Source organism: Diabrotica virgifera, chromosome 3 (assembly GCF_917563875.1).
Source record: "Diabrotica virgifera virgifera chromosome 3, PGI_DIABVI_V3a".
Lineage (NCBI taxonomy): Eukaryota > Metazoa > Arthropoda > Insecta > Coleoptera > Chrysomelidae > Diabrotica > Diabrotica virgifera.
Window position 1 is genome coordinate 174,225,901 of NC_065445.1, and position 18,098 is coordinate 174,243,998.

The window sequence follows — 18,098 nt, forward strand, 5'->3', positions numbered from 1 at the left end:
AACTTAAGCCTCATATTTTCTTAACATTATGTTTTTTTATTCATTCACTTATATTGGATAATAAAAAAGTTAGGTACTTTTTTAACTAGCCATGTTTTTCATCAATAAAGAATGTTTTTAAATAAGTATGGCAAACTTTAATGGGTAATTCTCCACGAAAAACTAATGACAGTTTACTTCATAAACGTTTACTTTATAAATGCTTTGTTGAATAATATACATCACGTTGTAAACCGCTGCGAAATTTATCAGTTTTTAAATGATAAAAACACAGTTTAAAATTATTTTGTTAGTTCCTCCACATTGTTATAGTGGAAACACCATGTAAACCTCGCAAACCTGACGTGAGTACCAAAAACCGCATTATATTATATGTATATTAATAATAATATAACCTATAAAATATCCAAGAAATATAAATAGGACCAGTTTTGGGCCAAGATCCACACCGGTTTTTGAACCGGCGACAGGGCCGGCCTTGCAACGTCTCCAAAATTAATCAAACATGACTTCGAATAACACCATGAACACTATTGAACACCAAACTTCATCTCACATCTCATACTCCAGTGTTGTTAACACGTTTAAACAACCAACAAAAGACGAAGCCATAGTTCTTTCTAGTATTGAAGGAACCAAAGTTCAAGAATACATCATAGCCGTCGGTTCAATAGTTGGTCCACGTAACGTATCTTTCGCTTCCAGAATAGCCAACAATAGAATATGTATATATCTTTCCTCTAAAAATATGGTTGATTCATTGCTGCATTCCCACAAATACGTCAATATAAAAGAAACTCAAGTAGAAATAAGAAGACTTATCACTCCAGCTCAAAGACTGATAATATCAAACGCTGGTCCTTCTGTTCCAACCACGTTAATTGAACAAGAACTACGTAAAATGGGTATAAACACCGTCTCTAAAATGACTTTTCTTAGGGTAGGAATGCCTGAAAGCGAATATAGCCATGTCTTGAGTTTTAGAAGGCAAACATTTATCACACCTTTAGAAAATATGTCCATTCCCGATTCTTTCATGATCTCTCATGATAATACTACTTACAGACTATACCTTTCTATAGAAGGTTTCAACTGTTCAAAATGCAAGACTATTGGTCACCAGGAAACAGAATGTCCTGACAACGCTAATACAATCACTTCTAATGCTACCACTTCTAATACAACCAATCTTGCCTCAACCAATTCTAATCCACCCACTTCTAATACAACAAATCCTGACCCAACCAATTCTAATCCAACCTCTTCTAAAGCTCTTCCAGAAACCTCCCAAAAAACACAATATATAACAAATCTACCTTATAACCAAACAGAACAAAAACTTTCTGACATAGCCTTAATATCCACCTCTAACGATCACCCAGCATCTTCCCAAAACATATTAGAACAGATCCCAGACGTACAGGTCTCTAATAACCAATTAGAATCTACCATAGAAACTGACGACATGTCAAGACCTACAAATAGTACAAATGAAACAAACACTTTAAAAATCCCAACATCATCAACTTCCAACAAGATCAGCAATCTTACTCCATTAGAAATAACACAACCTAAAATTATTCCAAACGTCACAAAACATCTAAAAAGGCTCATCTCATCGTCTCCAGAAATCAACGAAAATACTACACAGACCGATTCTCATATCTTCACTTCTCCAGTAACAAGGAAATCAAAGAAAAAAACAAAAACGTCTAAAAGAAATTCTCGAGATGAACTTTTACTTTCCCTAGAGACAATTAAAGACAAAATCGCAAACAGATCACCACCATTTGTCCTTAACTTCGACGACATATGTGACTTTCTCGAAAACACTTTAAACGCAAAACATCCCGAAATAACCTCAAAAAACTATTCGAACGAAACAGCCGAATTAATTCAGATCCTTAATTTTGTTCACGCCTATACCCACAATTCAAAATTAAAAAATAATATAACTCGATTAAGAAAGAAATTAAGCCCCAATAATTTCTCTTCCACAGAAGAGACCGACGAAACACATTCTCAGTCAGAACTCGAAAATGTCTAACCCCTATATATTACAGTGGAATATCAATGGGTTCTATACCCATTTAGAACAATTAAAACTTCTAATAAATGAAACATGCCCTAAGATCTTATGTCTTCAAGAAACTCATTTTAAGCAATCCAATATTAATCTTCAAAACTACCAATGTTTTCCAAAAAACAGAATAGCACAACAGGCAAGTGGCGGAGTAGCCATCTTTGTAAGAACAGACCTAGAAGCTAAGCAAAAGAAGATCCCATAGAATCACAGACGATGACCTCAAGACAATCCTCACCAAAAAAGTTTCATCAGTGTTAACATATTTAAAAGACATCAAATTGTATAACTCTATTTAATGTAATATTTTGTATTGTTATATCCACTAATAACCCTGCGCGGTTGATGTGGTTTTGTGTTTAAATAAAAAAAAATGCTTTGTTTACCAAATAGGGAGAGGTTGAAATTTTTCTTACAAACTGACGATTTATTTATGGCTCTAAAATCGGTTGAGATATGCAAATGAAATTTTGTGGGTTTTAAGAGGTAGTTTTAACTTTAGTTAGTTAGAACATAAACAACGATCACTTAGATCGTGGGTTCAAACCCCACCCGGTGTCAGTTGTTTAGATATTTATTAATTTGGCTAGTCTTCACTATGGCTATGATATTCAAGCTTAAAATGTATCTCTCTGTTACGTTGTTCTAAGATATGCAATAGATTAATGGGCAACTGCGAGACTTGCAAGACTCTTGCTGCAAGACCAAGACCAAGACCAAGACCGGGAGCGCAATACCAAGACCAAGACCAGGTGTACTGGCGCAAGACCAAGAGCAAGACTGTCTAAGTCTCGTCTTGGTCTTGCATTTGGGCAACACTACTTGCCAAACCTCCAAACAGGATTGATCATGCTGAATGCTTGTTGAGCATTTCGTGAGCTCATACGAATATCGTCTTCTGTACTTCCGTTTTCTATTATGTCAATTCCAAAATAGGTAAAGTTTCCACATTTTCAATCTGAATGTTGTCGATAGTAAATAGCGTGTTGTTCCTTGCATTTGCTCGCATGGGCTTGGTTTTACTAATATTGATTTTCAAACCTATTTCATTAGTTCAGTTGAAAGGGTTTCCAATTGGTCAGCCACATCTTGGAACCTTTGTCCTAATAGGAAGATATCGTCCGCGTATTCTAGATCGTTTAGACGTGTGATTATGGCCCATCATACCCCTGTTGTGTCTAAGTCTAGTTTGAAGAGAGAATATAGTCTACAGCTATGTTAAAAAGAAACAAACGTATCGTGTCGAACTCCAGTAAGTACGTAATTCGTCACTGTTGATCCCATTGTGTGCCACGCCGCTGCATTTCGTCTAAGTATACAGTGAGTTTATAATGGACACTATTTTATCCGGGATGTTTCTGCAGGATTATATGATATAAGCTGCCAAAGGAACGTTCGAAATCAACAAACACCATGTGTGTTTCATTCAACTGATTGTTGCATTATTACCTTCACAGTATTAATGTGGTCTATGTAGGAGGATTCTGCTCTAATACTCGCTTTACACCAACAATAAATTGATCAAGAAATTGACGAATTTATTCAAGGCCAAATTTGACGTGTACAAAATGTAAGGTTTGTGGTACAAAGCACAATTTAAACTCAAATTTTAACCACAAATCATCTAAAGTGTTCTGTGATTTTACCGTGAAAATTAAGAAATTTGAAGAAATAAAACATGCCCTATAATAGAACATCTTCTGTTTCGTCAAATTCCTTCATTTTCTTTTTATTCACGGCAAAATTGGATATAAAATTGTGTTTTGTAGACGTCAAATTTGACCTTGAAGAAGTTGGTCAATTTCTTCATCAATTTATTTTTGGTGTAAAGCGGGTTTAAAGCCTACTTGATTAGCTCGAAATTCAACCTTGTTTGTTAATCTTTTAAGTGTAATGGTCATGAAAATTTTATTTATGGCGGTAAGCAAGGTTATTCCTCTCCAATCTTTGCACAGTATGAGGTTGACCTTTTTTGGAAGCTTAATAATGTGAAGCTTAATAATGAAGCTCTCGGATTATGGGGAACAAGATTTCTGCAGTTAGATGCGGATCATTTTTAAGTAAATCGGCAGCAATATTATAGATTCCCGGGTATTTGTTATTTCTCAGAGATTTGATAACTTTTATTATCTCTGTTTTGGAAGAGGCCTCGCAAGATAATTATATGTAAGTAAAATATTTTCTGCGAGTTTTCGACAATTTTATCTGCGTTATTCCTGGGAGTGCCTAGTAGCTCCTGAAAATGCTCTTTTCATATCTCTACTTGGTCATCTGTTGTGGTAAGTAATTTGACTGTCTAGGATCTTACAATATTCGAAGCATTGGGCCCATTTTTTATTAGTCATCTAAGAAATACTTACGATCAAAATAAATAGGTAACTCATTTAACTAAATTTTAATAAAAACTAGCAAAATACAACACAAAACATCAAGATAGTGGTGAATAATATTTATGTCTAAAGATATTTTATCATTGCACTTTTATAATAGTTCAAACACGAATATACTTAAGTCACGTAATATAATTTTTATTTTTTTTTTAGCCTAAAACTGGACTAATACTCTTCATTTTATCAGCAATAAGAATCGTGTTCGTACCTCTCCTGATATTTTGCAATGCTCAGCCTAGAAAACATCTACCAGTGCTTTTTGGGAACACAACGTATATAATCCTGCTATCGATCTTTGCATTTAGTGAAGGCATTCTCATAAATACCACGATTGTTGCAATTCCAAAGTAAGTATGATAAATACACCAACGCTTGCAAAAGCGATAAAAAATAATGTTAACCGTAAAACAATAAGGCTAGAGTTCATGAGCGACAGATTGACACCAGCAGTAGGAGTAAAATGAAACGTGATAATATAAATGAAAATAATAGCGATAATACTGGGTGGCTCCACGGAGCTGTAGATTGTCGCTCAAGATGGGGAAAGGCGCGTCATGTCGCAGACAGATAGGTCCAGACCTATTTTTTAGCAATTATTTGCAGCTCGTTTCTGGCTCCACTGGCAGTATTGTGTTGCTAGTATGTTCAATTGCCATTCAATCAGATTTTTTTTGTTCTTTACGTTTATTTTGCTGTGTTTGGGCTTTTATATTTTATTCATAATGAAAAAAAAAAAAAAAAATGAGTTTGATAGTGAAACATTAACACTCCGATGCACGAGCCCTTTTAGAATTACATCAGTACATGACGGTGGTCTGTCAGGGCCAAAAAGTGTGTAATTTTTTTTCTAACCTTTGGTATATACACATTAAATTCTTTTTTGTAATACCTATTGTATTGCGTTTATATTATATATCTTAAAAAATGTTAATGCTGCTGTTTTTGTATAGACATATGACGTCAAATAAAAACACTCATTTTTGGTAATCGTTTTATTGTTAGTTTACAAAACTATAAAAAAATTTAAACGCACAACAAAAATGAGGCGCTCAGAGTAACAGTGCCCTAACCTGAAGCGTTTTTACAGCCCCACACGTTGGGCGCAAGTTAAAGCGTACAACTGGAGCCGACAGAGGACAAAAAATGAATGGAGCCCCACGTTGGGCGTCAGTTGAAGCGTTTTACATGTCTGCTCAGATGGGATCAGGGATAAGACTAACTATAAAAATACTGGGGGGTCGAAATGGGCTAAAGTAGAAGGAGCAGGCACATAAAGCTTCTTGCGAACGGCAGCTCATGGGTTGTGCGGTGGCAGGTCGTGGAATCGTTGGGGGGGGGGGGTGAAGGGGTTTAAGAGAAGACTAACTACCAAATAAACAAATACAAAAGGATACTTACTCAGACTGGAGGACTTTCCTACTATTTAAAGAAATTTGGACGCCGTTTTAAAAATCCTCCGATACACATATTTGGTACTTACTGTGGTTCAATACAGTACTTACGGATACCAAATGAGAGACATTCATCTAAGATTCCTCTGTTGGGACACACTGGGCTACTCTTTATCCTCATCATTCAATGGCTTCTATGCCATTTCTTTTTCTCTACTCTAAAACTTATTTCACTTGTATTAGACATCTGGTTAATCATTTTCCAAAAAAGGGTTACACAAAATAAAATAGGTATTTTTCAAAAACATTTATTCAAACGAAAAAGAAAATAATCGTTTTCGTTTTGATTCAATTCGAGTCTCTTGCCATCCTCTGACACAGTGTTTCTGGGTCTCTACCCTTTATCGAAGAGGCTATTGCAAGTAGACTGAATTGAATCAACTCGAGACGAAGAAGAACTGCATCTATTAAAATATCTGCAGCATATTGTGGTTAGACTGTCCTCTAACGGGGAATGACAAAATAAATAAAATAAATTTCGACCAAGAGTCAGGATTCTGTTAACCGAGATACCATAGTATCAAGCGGCGCCGCTAGGAGGAGCTTCTCCAACAATGCGTCTCAGAATACCTTAAGAACACTTGGTCATTTTGTACTCTAAACCGAGTAAAGCATGAAAAAGAAAAAGAAAATAATCGTTTTCGTTTTGATGCAATTCGAGTCTCTTGCCATCCTCTGACACAGTGTTTCTGGGTCTCTACCCTTTATCGAAGAGGCTATTGCAAGTAGACTGAATTGAATCAACTCGAGACGAAGAAGAACTGCATCTATTAAAATATCTGCAGCATATTGTGGTTAGACTGTCCTCTAACGGGGAATGACAAAATAAATAAAATAAATTTCGACCAAGAGTCAGGATTCTGTTAACCGAGATACCATAGTATCAAGCGGCGCCGCTAGGAGGAGCTTCTCCAACAATGCGTCTCAGAATACCTTAAGAACACTTGGTCATTTTGTACTCTAAACCGAGTAAAGCATGAAAAAGAAAAAGAAAATAATCGTTTTCGTTTTGATTCAATTCGAGTCTCTTGCCATCCTCTGACACAGTGTTTCTGGGTCTCTACCCTTTATCGAAGAGGCTATTGCAAGTAGACTGAATTGAATCAACTCGAGACGAAGAAGAACTGCATCTATTAAAATATCTGCAGCATATTGTGGTTAGACTGTCCTCTAACGGGGAATGACAAAATAAATAAAATAAATTTCGACCAAGAGTCAGGATTCTGTTAACCGAGATACCATAGTATCAAGCGGCGCCGCTAGGAGGAGCTTCTCCAACAATGCGTCTCAGAATACCTTAAGAACACTTGGTCATTTTGTACTCTAAACCGAGTAAAGCATGAAAAAGAAAAAGAAAATAATCGTTTTCGTTTTGATTCAATTCGAGTCTCTTGCCATCCTCTGACACAGTGTTTCTGGGTCTCTACCCTTTATCGAAGAGGCTATTGCAAGTAGACTGAATTGAATCAACTCGAGACGAAGAAGAACTGCAGATATAATTCGAGTCTCTTGCCATCCTCTGACACAGTGTTTCTGGGTCTCTACCCTTTATCGAAGAGGCTAGTGCAAGTAGACTGAATTGAATCAACTCGAGACGAAGAAGAACTGCAGATATTTTAATAGATGCAGTTCTTCTTCGTCTCGAGTTGATTCAATTCAGTCTACTTGCAATAGCCTCTTCGATAAAGGGTAGAGACCCAGAAACACTGTGTCAGAGGATGGCAAGAGACTCGAATTGAATCAAAACGAAAACGATTATTTTCTTTTTCTTTTTCATGCTTTACTCGGTTTAGAGTACAAAATGACCAAGTGTTCTTAAGGTATTCTGAGACGCATTGTTGGAGAAGCTCCTCCTAGCGGCGCCGCTTGATACTATGGTATCTCGGTTAACAGAATCCTGACTCTTGGTCGAAATTTATTTTATTTATTTTGTCATTCCCCATTAGAGGACAGTCTAACCACAATATGCTGCAGATATTTTAATAGATGCAGTTCTTCTTCGTCTCGAGTTGATTCAATTCAGTCTACTTGCAATAGCCTCTTCGATAAAGGGTAGAGACCCAGAAACACTGTGTCAGAGGATGGCAAGAGACTCGAATTGAATCAAAACGAAAACGATTATTTTCATTTTCTTTTTCATGCTTTACTCGGTTTAGAGTACAAAATGACCAAGTGTTCTTAAGGTATTCTGAGACGCATTGTTGGAGAAGCTCCTCCTAGCGGCGCCGCTTGATACTATGGTATCTCGGTTAACAGAATCCTGACTCTTGGTCGAAATTTATTTTATTTATTTTGTCATTCCCCGTTAGAGGACAGTCTAACCACAATATGCTGCAGATATTTTAATAGATGCAGTTCTTCTTCGTCTCGAGTTGATTCAATTCAGTCTACTTGCAATAGCCTCTTCGATAAAGGGTAGAGACCCAGAAACACTGTGTCAGAGGATGGCAAGAGACTCGAATTGAATCAAAACGAAAACGATTATTTTCTTTTTCTTTTTCATGCTTTACTCGGTTTAGAGTACAAAATGACCAAGTGTTCTTAAGGTATTCTGAGACGCATTGTTGGAGAAGCTCCTCCTAGCGGCGCCGCTTGATACTATGGTATCTCGGTTAACAGAATCCTGACTCTTGGTCGAAATTTATTTTATTTATTTTGTCATTCCCCGTTAGAGGACAGTCTAACCACAATATGCTGCAGATATTTTAATAGATGCAGTTCTTCTTCGTCTCGAGTTGATTCAATTCAGTCTACTTGCAATAGCCTCTTCGATAAAGGGTAGAGACCCAGAAACACTGTGTCAGAGGATGGCAAGAGACTCGAATTGAATCAAAACGAAAACGATTATTTTCTTTTCCTTTTTCATGCTTTACTCGGTTTAGAGTACAAAATGACCAAGTATTCTTAAGGTATTCTGAGACGCATTGTTGGAGAAGCTCCTCCTAGCGGCGCCGCTTGATACTATGGTATCTCGGTTAACAGAATCCTAACTCTTGGTCGAAATTTATTTTATTTATTTTGTCATTCCCCGTTAGAGGACAGTCTAACCACAATATGCTGCAGATATTTTAATAGATGCAGTTCTTCTTCGTCTCGAGTTGATTCAATTCAGTCTACTTGCAATAGCCTCTTCGATAAAGGGTAGAGACCCAGAAACACTGTGTCAGAGGATGGCAAGAGACTCGAATTGAATCAAAACGAAAACGATTATTTTCTTTTTCTTTTTCATGCTTTACTCGGTTTAGAGTACAAAATGACCAAGTGTTCTTAAGGTATTCTGAGACGCATTGTTGGAGAAGCTCCTCCTAGCGGCGCCGCTTGATACTATGGTATCTCGGTTAACAGAATCCTGACTCTTGGTCGAAATTTATTTTATTTATTTATTCAAACCTTTAGACTTTATTTTTATTTAAAAAAAATATTCTTATGACAGGAAATGAATAATAAAAGCAACTATATATGATTTTACAATTCTTAACCTTATTTTTAGCAGCGTATCTCTAAACAAAAATTGACTTATGGCTGTCAAATGTCTATCTATTTTATCTATTTTACAAAAAACTTTCTATGTTGAAAGAAAACAAAGTATTGAAATATTTAAAACCTTTACCAAATTAATATCCACTTGAAATTTTATCAAAAACAAATATTATTTCATACCTTTTTAAATGTCACACTTCGCAATTAACCAAAGATTTTCCATTCAGGATGGGGGAAGTATTCAATTCTAACGAAACAGGAAAGAGGGCCAAGTTGAGACCAAATGTCTCTTCGGGAAACTTCAATACAGGAATTCATAAGGGAACTGGATCATAACATCATTATAAAAACAGAAACACAAAAGACAGGAACCCGCACTTCTCTACCGGCTTAAGTGCGTCACAATAATATATTCTGTATACACAATTTTCACCAAATATCCAACATAATGGATTGAAAATTTCTACCAGTATTCCATAACATTCACAGGACATGCTGCAAATTCTTCACTTTGTTTAAAATAACGACAACAGCCAATTTTAAGCCGGCAAGTGAGTTTCTTTGTGAGTTCTACGGAAAAAGGTGTTTACCTTTCAAACATGCTATTAGAACTACCATTCTTTTCGGCGGGGTACCTAACCTTCCGAAAATTCTCCTTGCGCGTCAAGCCGAAGCATTTCTTGACCGAAGATGTTGACCAATCGTCCAAAACAACTCAACGATCTTTCAAAATTCAGACCAATAGTAACAAAGGATGCTTGGCGCTCAAAAGAAAGGGAAATATACTCGGAACTTTTTAACGATTCCTTCTAGAATAAAAATGTTTACACAAAATAAACAGGAAATTTCCTAACGTTTCCAAATGTTAAGCAATAATCCGTTGTACTTAGAAACAGGGGCGGTTCAGAATATTTATTGTAAACTACTTTATAAAATAAATAAGAAAAATAGATATTTTTTTTGAGATAGGATATAAAATTATGAATTCTATTAACAAAACATTGTAGCGGAAATTTGTAATGCTACAAACTCCAAAAATGAAGTTTTGAGATAAATGCAATCTTTGCATTCGTATTTCCATTATGCTTATGGGATGGCGCTACAAATTATATAGGGACCTTTTAGCCAAATATAAAGCAAGGTTGTTCAATGTTGCTGCGTTTATGGTCATTTTAATCTAAAAATGCTCAATTTGTGGCTTCGGCCATTGTTGCTCTGAGCGCCTCAAATTATGTTTTTGGATAACGACCATTTCAAAGAATTTACTTATAGAGAAAAAAGACTAATCTCATCTTCCAGAGAAGGTTCCCATTGTTTTCATTCTGGTGGGATGTAGAATAGCATTATGTTGTTTTATATGCCATTCGAGTGAAAACTTAGTCTTTTTGCTAGCAGTTGCCGCTAGGGCATCTATGCCATTTGGGGTTTGTTTGGGTTGGATCAGGGAGATTAGCATATGTGCCTCCTGATGAGAGACTAATAAGTTTCGAAACCGGTAGGGGTGCTTGCGGCACTCTCTGGTTGGACTAGAATATGGTTCGGCTGTGTTTTTGTTTTGCAACGAAATTGAAAATGGTTATTCATTTTTTATTTACATTTACTCTGTGTGGAGTATGAAGGGAACCATTCTCGTTGGAACTTTACCGCGCTGAGCAGATGGGACGTGAATTTTAAATTGTAGAATTCCCTCATCTTCCTTAGTCTCAGCATCCGTATGGCTTGCAAATTGTAGAAGCCTCGGAGGTGTAACCAGAGAAGGTTCCCATTGTTTTCATTCTGGTGGGATGTAGAATAGCATTATGTTGTTTTATATGCCATTAGACTGAAAACTTAGTCTTTTTGCTAGCAGTTGCCGCTAGGTCATCTATGCCATTTCGTTCGTTGCAATACGGGACTGCACGCTGGGGTTTGTTTGGGTTGGATCAGGGAGAGCAGCATATGTGCCTCCTGATGAGAGACTAATAAGTTTCGAAACCGGTAGGGGTGCTTGCGGCACTCTCTGGTTGGACTAGAATATGGTTCGGCTGTGTTTTCGTTTTGCAACGAAATTGAAAATGGTTATTCATTTTTAATTTACTTATAAACTTAAAACTAAATATTAACACCCTGAGCAGAATCTATAATAACTAAAAACGTTAATTATTTAGGTATGATTTCCTGGTAATTCTGCGCAATTTGCTGTAGTATTCTACATGCTGAGCTCACATTTGTAAAATTTGCAAAATAACGAGTTTTTCGTTTTTTGCAATACTTACAGTGACCTCTTTTATTTGGTGATGGATCTCGTTGTTGTTGGATTGGCCGACCAGAATATTTACCTGTGGCATTACGGATGTATGGACGTAACCCTGATATTGTTGCTTGAGAAGTCATATACTCCTTGACCAACTCTAATTCCAAAGCTTTTACAAATAATTTTCTGTTTTTGCTAAAATCAATATCTGGATTATTTCGTCTACTAATAATAAACGCAGTAAGCCTAGCTACATTGAGAATTCCCTAAAAAAATCATTAATGCCCAGCTCTTAGTATTTCTAGCAACATTTTATGATGAAACCATTTTATCAGCCTCATCTACACCACATTTTGTGTCATTGTAAAATAAGATAACTTCGAGTTTAGAGCGTTCTTCATTATCAGTGTCATGTAAATATGTTCAGGAGTGTATGTGAATTGAGTCTTGTCCAAATCTGTCACGGTTGTTTTTCAACTAGGAACACTGCCTATTGCCAGGTCCTCTACGGTTCTCTTTTTTCCTTCTATAATTAGTTCTGGCATCCATCATAAGTATCAGTGATGATTATGTGCTCTTTTTTTTTCCATTATTTTCGAAACTTCGTCATTTGTGACGTAATCCACGCGTCTTCGTAAGCCTCAAGGAGGTTTATTGTACTGACTTTTATGATCCAATCCTCCACTACATACAGTAAGACGGACGTAGTTGTAAGAGTACATGTAATATATCTGGTAGATATTCCGAGGCTGCGGTAGCACAGCAAGATCTTCAACTTAATGAAAGCTGGCCTTGTTATTTCTTTTTTTTATTTAAACAATATAAATACACCTAATCTACAAGAATAATCAGTATTTTTTCTTTAACCTAATTTCACTAAAAATGTTTGTAAACTAGATGTCACCTGGTCCATCCTAGGTTTTTTTTACATGAAATGCCCACTTCTTTGTTGTGGCTACACAGCACAGCACTGACTCTGCTTTTCACTAATAACTCACGTCTTTGTTGTGTCTACAATACAATGCACAACACTAACTAAGCCCGGCACAACTTTACACATTACACGAGCTCGAACGGTTTAGTCCTCTTGAGCCTTCGCATCTGGGGTTCATTGACAAGAAGCTGAAGTGCTTCTTGGTTGTTATTTCTATTCTTGTTTTTACGGCATGGATCTAGGTTGCCTGTAATCCAACACACCAACTACCTACTTGGAATTTTTTCATTCTGTTAAGTAGAAGTTGAAGGCCTTCTGCACTGCCCAAATAAAACTGATTAATTAAATGTGATCTGTTAAAACTGTGTAAATGTACTCACAGTATGGTGAAATGTAGATGATGTGTTCTTCATTTAGCCACATGAACCAGAATCGCTGAATAAATTTTTAATGGACAATAACAGTAAAGAAGCATCCAAAAAATCACCATGAAAAAAAAACAATAGCTCAGTACCTTTTCTAGATCGGACGATATAGCAATCGTTGTCAGGGGCAAGTTTGCCCAGGTGGTGTCTGGAAGAATGCAAGCAGCCCTAAATATAGTTGACGACTGGTGTAAACAAGAGAGACTGATAGTCAATGCTCAGAAAACACAAATCGTCAACTTCACCAAAAAGACAGCACTACAAGGCCTAAAACCACCGGTGCTGGGAGGAAAAGAGATTTCATTTGCCAAAGAAACAAAATACCTTGGGGTTTATTTTGATCATAGGCTTACATGGAATACTCACATCATAAAAACCACACAAAAAGCTACTATGTCCTTGGGCAGATGTAGAAGAATGTGTGGAAAGAATTGGGGGCTTAACCCCAAAATGACTCTATGGTTATACACTAGGGTTATTAGACCCATGATAACCTACGGCTCGGTGACGTGGTGGACAAAGACGCAGCAAATGGGAGCAATAAGGCTGCTAGGTAATACACAAAGGCTAGCATGCCTGTGTATTACGGGGGCCATAAAAACCACTCCTACAGCAGCGCTGGAAGTCCTACTGAATCTACCACCACTTCATATCTTTGTGCAGGGCGAAGCCAGATCAGTGATGCACAGATTAATCCATGGTCAGCCACATATAAGCCAGGTGCATGGTGCTGACAATAGAAAGCTAATCGAGGAGCTAAACGCCGATATTGTGATGGGGCAGCCTATCGATGCAACAGCAACGAGATACAGCTTTGACAATAAGTTCAAAATTAATATACCAGGCAGGAAAGACTGGAAGGAAGGTGTACCCATACAGGCGGTTGCTACCTGGTACACTGATGGCTCAAAAACATCGGAAGGTGTGGGAGCTGGCAGAGTAGGGACAAATCAAGGAATTCAGTTCCCGGTTAGTCTATCAAAGGATGTCACAATTTTCCAGGCGGAAATAACGGCAATCCATCACTGCGTGGAAGAAATAGAAAGGCAGCAAAGAACGTTCCGTTCAGTTGCCATCTTCACAGATAGTCAGGCAGCGCTTAAGGCACTCAATTCTGTAGAGGTCAAATCTAAGCTAGTATGGGATTGTGTGAGTGCCCTAAATAAACTAGGAAATCGTAGCAAAGTTACGGTGGCCTGGGTACCGGGGCACGAGGGTCATAAGGGCAATGAAAAAGCAGATGAAATGGCCAAACAATGCCATTCGTTGAACCGGAACCCTTCTGCGGCGTTGCAAAGGCAGTTACAAGAACGGCTACAAGAAAGTGGGTAGCTCACAAATCTTTGGAATGGTGGAGGAATTCACCAGGCCAAAGACAGGCGAAACAGTTCATTACAGAACATTCGCCAAAATTTACGGCAGACCTAATAAGCAAAGACAGGAAAACAGTCAAAGCCATAGTAGGTCTGCTTACAGGGCACTGTAAGCTGAATAGGCACTTAAAGCTGATGGGATTGGCAGATGATGACCTGTGCAGATTCTGTCACCTCGAAGAAGAAACAGCAGAGCACATTTTATGTCATTGTGACAGTCTGGCAAATGTGCGGTTATTTGCATTAGGAGAACAAAATCCAACGGCAAATAGCTACATGGAAGGTTCAGTCTCGAAGCTATTAGACTTTTTAAAAAGGGTCAGGCTAGAGAACGTTATCTAAAACTAGAGGGCCACAATGGATCTGAAAAGGTCGCAGTGGAATAGGCCAGAAAGCCACCTCTCTAAATCTAATCTCTAATCTAACCTTTTCTAGATGTGTTAATAACAAAGTAGGATACATGACATGCAAGCAAACCCTGTAGAAAGCTAACATAAATATAAAAAATTATATATACAGGGTGTCCCGAAAAGATTGGTGATGAATAATACCACAGATTCTGGGGTCAAAAATAGGTTGATTGAACCCCACTTACCTATATATACAATAGTTCACACAAAAAAAGTTACAGCCCCTTGAACTTACAAAATGAAAATCGAGTTTTTCTCATATATCAAAAACTCTTAGATATTTTTTATTGAAAATGGACATGTGGCATTCTTTTGGCAGGTACATTTAAAAAAAAACAACAGTGAAATTGGCACACCCCATAAAAATTTTTTGGGGTTTTGTTCCCTTAAACCACCCAAACTTTTGTGTACGTTCCAGTTAAATTATTATTGTGGTACCATTAGTTAAACACAATGTTTTTGAAACTTTTTTGACTCAGTATTTTTTCGATAAGCCAGTCTTTATCAAGATGCGTCTTCTTTTTTAATATGTTTACATACAAATTTTCTGTGGGTTTCGTTTTTTTAAACCTCCAAATGCTTGTGTACGTTCCAATTAAACTATTATTGCGGTATCATTAGTTAAACACAGGGCCGGTTTTTCGAACGCTAATCAACATTGATCACCATCAAATATTTAATTACTGTCACAACTGTCAATGTCAACTTTGGTTGGGTTGCTGAAAACATAGTTAATTATAATTATGAGATTAGTTAGTCAATTAACATAACAATTATTAACATAATTGATTAACTAATTTCATAATTGTCATCAATAATTATGTTTTCGGCAACCCAACCAAAGTTGACATTGACAGTTGTGACAGTAATTAAGTATTTGATAGTGATCAATGTTGATTAGCGTTCGAACAACCGGTCCACAGTGTTTTTAAAACTTCCTGGTAATATTTTTTCTATAAGGCACCTTTTATCGAGTTGTGGCTTCTTTTCAAATTATACCTAAAAATGTAAATTATGAATAAATTTTCACATTATTATCAGGTCTCTATAATCGTACATATACAAAAATATGTGGCGGATTTGTCAAATATTCAAAATATCTCGATAAAAACTGGCCTTTCGAGAAAGTACTAACAGGCAAAAAAGTTTTAAAAACAGTGTTTTTCAACTAATGGTAGCACAATAATACTTTAATTGGAACGCACAGAAAAGTTTGGGGGAGGGGGGTTTAAAGTAACAAAGCCCCCATAAAATTTTTATAGGGTGCACAAATTTCACTATAATTTTTTTTAAGATGTTCCTGCTATAAAAATGCCACATGTCCATTTTCAATAAAAATCTCTAATAGTTTTCGATATATTGGAAAAAATTAATTTTCATTTTGTAACATCAAAGGGCTGTAACTTTTTTTATGTGCACATTTTGTACTAAGGTAAGATAAGTTAAATCAATCTATTTTGACCCCAGAATCTGTGGTATAATTGATGACCAATCTTTTTGGGACACCCTGCATAAAAAAATATTAAATATATTGAGTACTATATAAGTACTATTGTCCTTTTCATGAGCATTTTTCAGTGCGTAACAAATGATAGAAAAAAGGGTAAGTCCGTGATAATACACATTTATGACATTTATTCTAACATGACATTTTAGTTAAATCTGACAGTTGTCACATTTTATTTTCAATTTGGAATAAAAACAAATCAAATGTGTTTCTTGCATTTATAAAATGGTATTTTCTTTGATTTGTATAGTCTTATAAATTATACAGATTATATGTGTAATATTATTATCTAATTTAAAAAAAATTATTTTTTTTATTATGGCGCCATCTATCGACAACTAGAATAACTAGAATAAATGTTATAAATGTCACCGACGAAATGTAATCACCGACGTGCCTTTTTTTCTGTCACATACCATTTAATGCGTTAGAAAGAAATCGAAAAACTGTGACGCACTGAAAGATGATCATGAGAAAAAGAATATACAGATCCGAGATATTATGCAAACATGCTTGCTAAATTAAGTACAGAGCACAATCGACATATTGTGCCACCACCCTCAGAATTTTTAACTCAAAACATAGATATTTGCCTACAAGATCAAGATCAAGAAAGTTACCTGTCAAATTAGTAAAACAAAGCACCAATTTAGAAAAATCTAGGTTAAAATAACTCATTATTAAAAAAAAATATTTTTTTTGAAAATGATTTCCGGAGTGGAAATAGCAATATCAAAAACAAACGTAAAATGTATTTTTTATTGCAATCAGATGTGGTTTAATCCCATAAAAAAACAATATCTAACAATATATCACAAGAAAACATTTTCATAACTTATATTTTTTTTGCAGAAAATTAAAACAGGATGAAAAAGTAGCTGCTATGATTATGGTACCACTTATATCAACAATAACCCTCACTATGGCGACTGGATTAAATATTTTCCTTACAAACATAATATAACTTTTAGATTTTGTATATTTTATTTTGACCAGTATTCTGTTAGTTTTAATGTGTAAAAATTTATTTTAAAAATATAAGTGAAGTTCATATATTTGTTACTTTGATTTTGCACTTGATTAACTTTAGTTGGTACTTCTATATTTTAAATACATAAAATTTATAGGTTTCTTAAAAGGTAGCCTACATCTTTATAATTGGGAGAAGGCGGGGAATATAATTAAAGCAAATATGTCTAAAAATAGCTGTTGGTTAAAGCACAATTATTGGTGCAAACCACAATTATTGGTGCGTTCCACTTGTTGGGTACCAATTATGGATCGTGTATACTTATAGGTAGGCTTACCATAATTACGAAGAGCCAAACCGGGACGCAAAAGAGGAAGAGGCTCATGTTCGTGTTGCTTTTCATTTAATTTGTATTTTTCATATTTGAAATGCAATACAAAAAGAGATAAAGTACAATTAATACGAACAGCACTAACAATTTGTCCAGTTTTATTATTCGCTCACGCTTGTTTAATATTTTTCACTAGAACGCACGTTCTTCAAAAATTTTTTGTCGTGCTTGTTATAAAATTCACTGCATGACATGTTCAAGTTGAATTTGCACGTAAGCAAGGCTCCACAATGCATTCTAGTCTAAGAGCTAGTGAACCCTCCGACTAACGGTCGTCCTGTAAGGCTAAAAATTTTTCTAGTGATAATTCATAGCACACCAAGGCTGAAAACCATGACCTGGCAGGCCTCAGCGGTGCACGTGTATCTACCAGGTGAATCGAAAAGTGCAAATTTAGGGGGTAAAATAAACTTTCTCCTGTAAGGTTTAAATTTAAGTATGTGTTTGAGTA

General features: G+C 36.1%; 1 protein-coding gene across 2 annotated transcripts in view; it reads left to right on the forward strand.

The window, feature by feature from the left end:
- LOC114337978 (equilibrative nucleoside transporter 1-like) overlaps window positions 1-17,341 on the forward strand; it is a 201,705-nt gene extending 184,364 nt beyond the window's left edge. For both annotated transcript variants that reach the window (XM_050645658.1, XM_050645657.1), the window contains 2 exons: window positions 4,627-4,820; window positions 17,139-17,341. In XM_050645658.1, the coding sequence (XP_050501615.1) occupies window positions 4,627-4,820; window positions 17,139-17,250 (306 nt within the window). In that variant the 3' untranslated portion in view covers window positions 17,251-17,341. The remainder of the gene's footprint in view (window positions 1-4,626; window positions 4,821-17,138) is intronic.
- The last annotated feature ends 757 nt before the right edge of the window (window positions 17,342-18,098 follow it).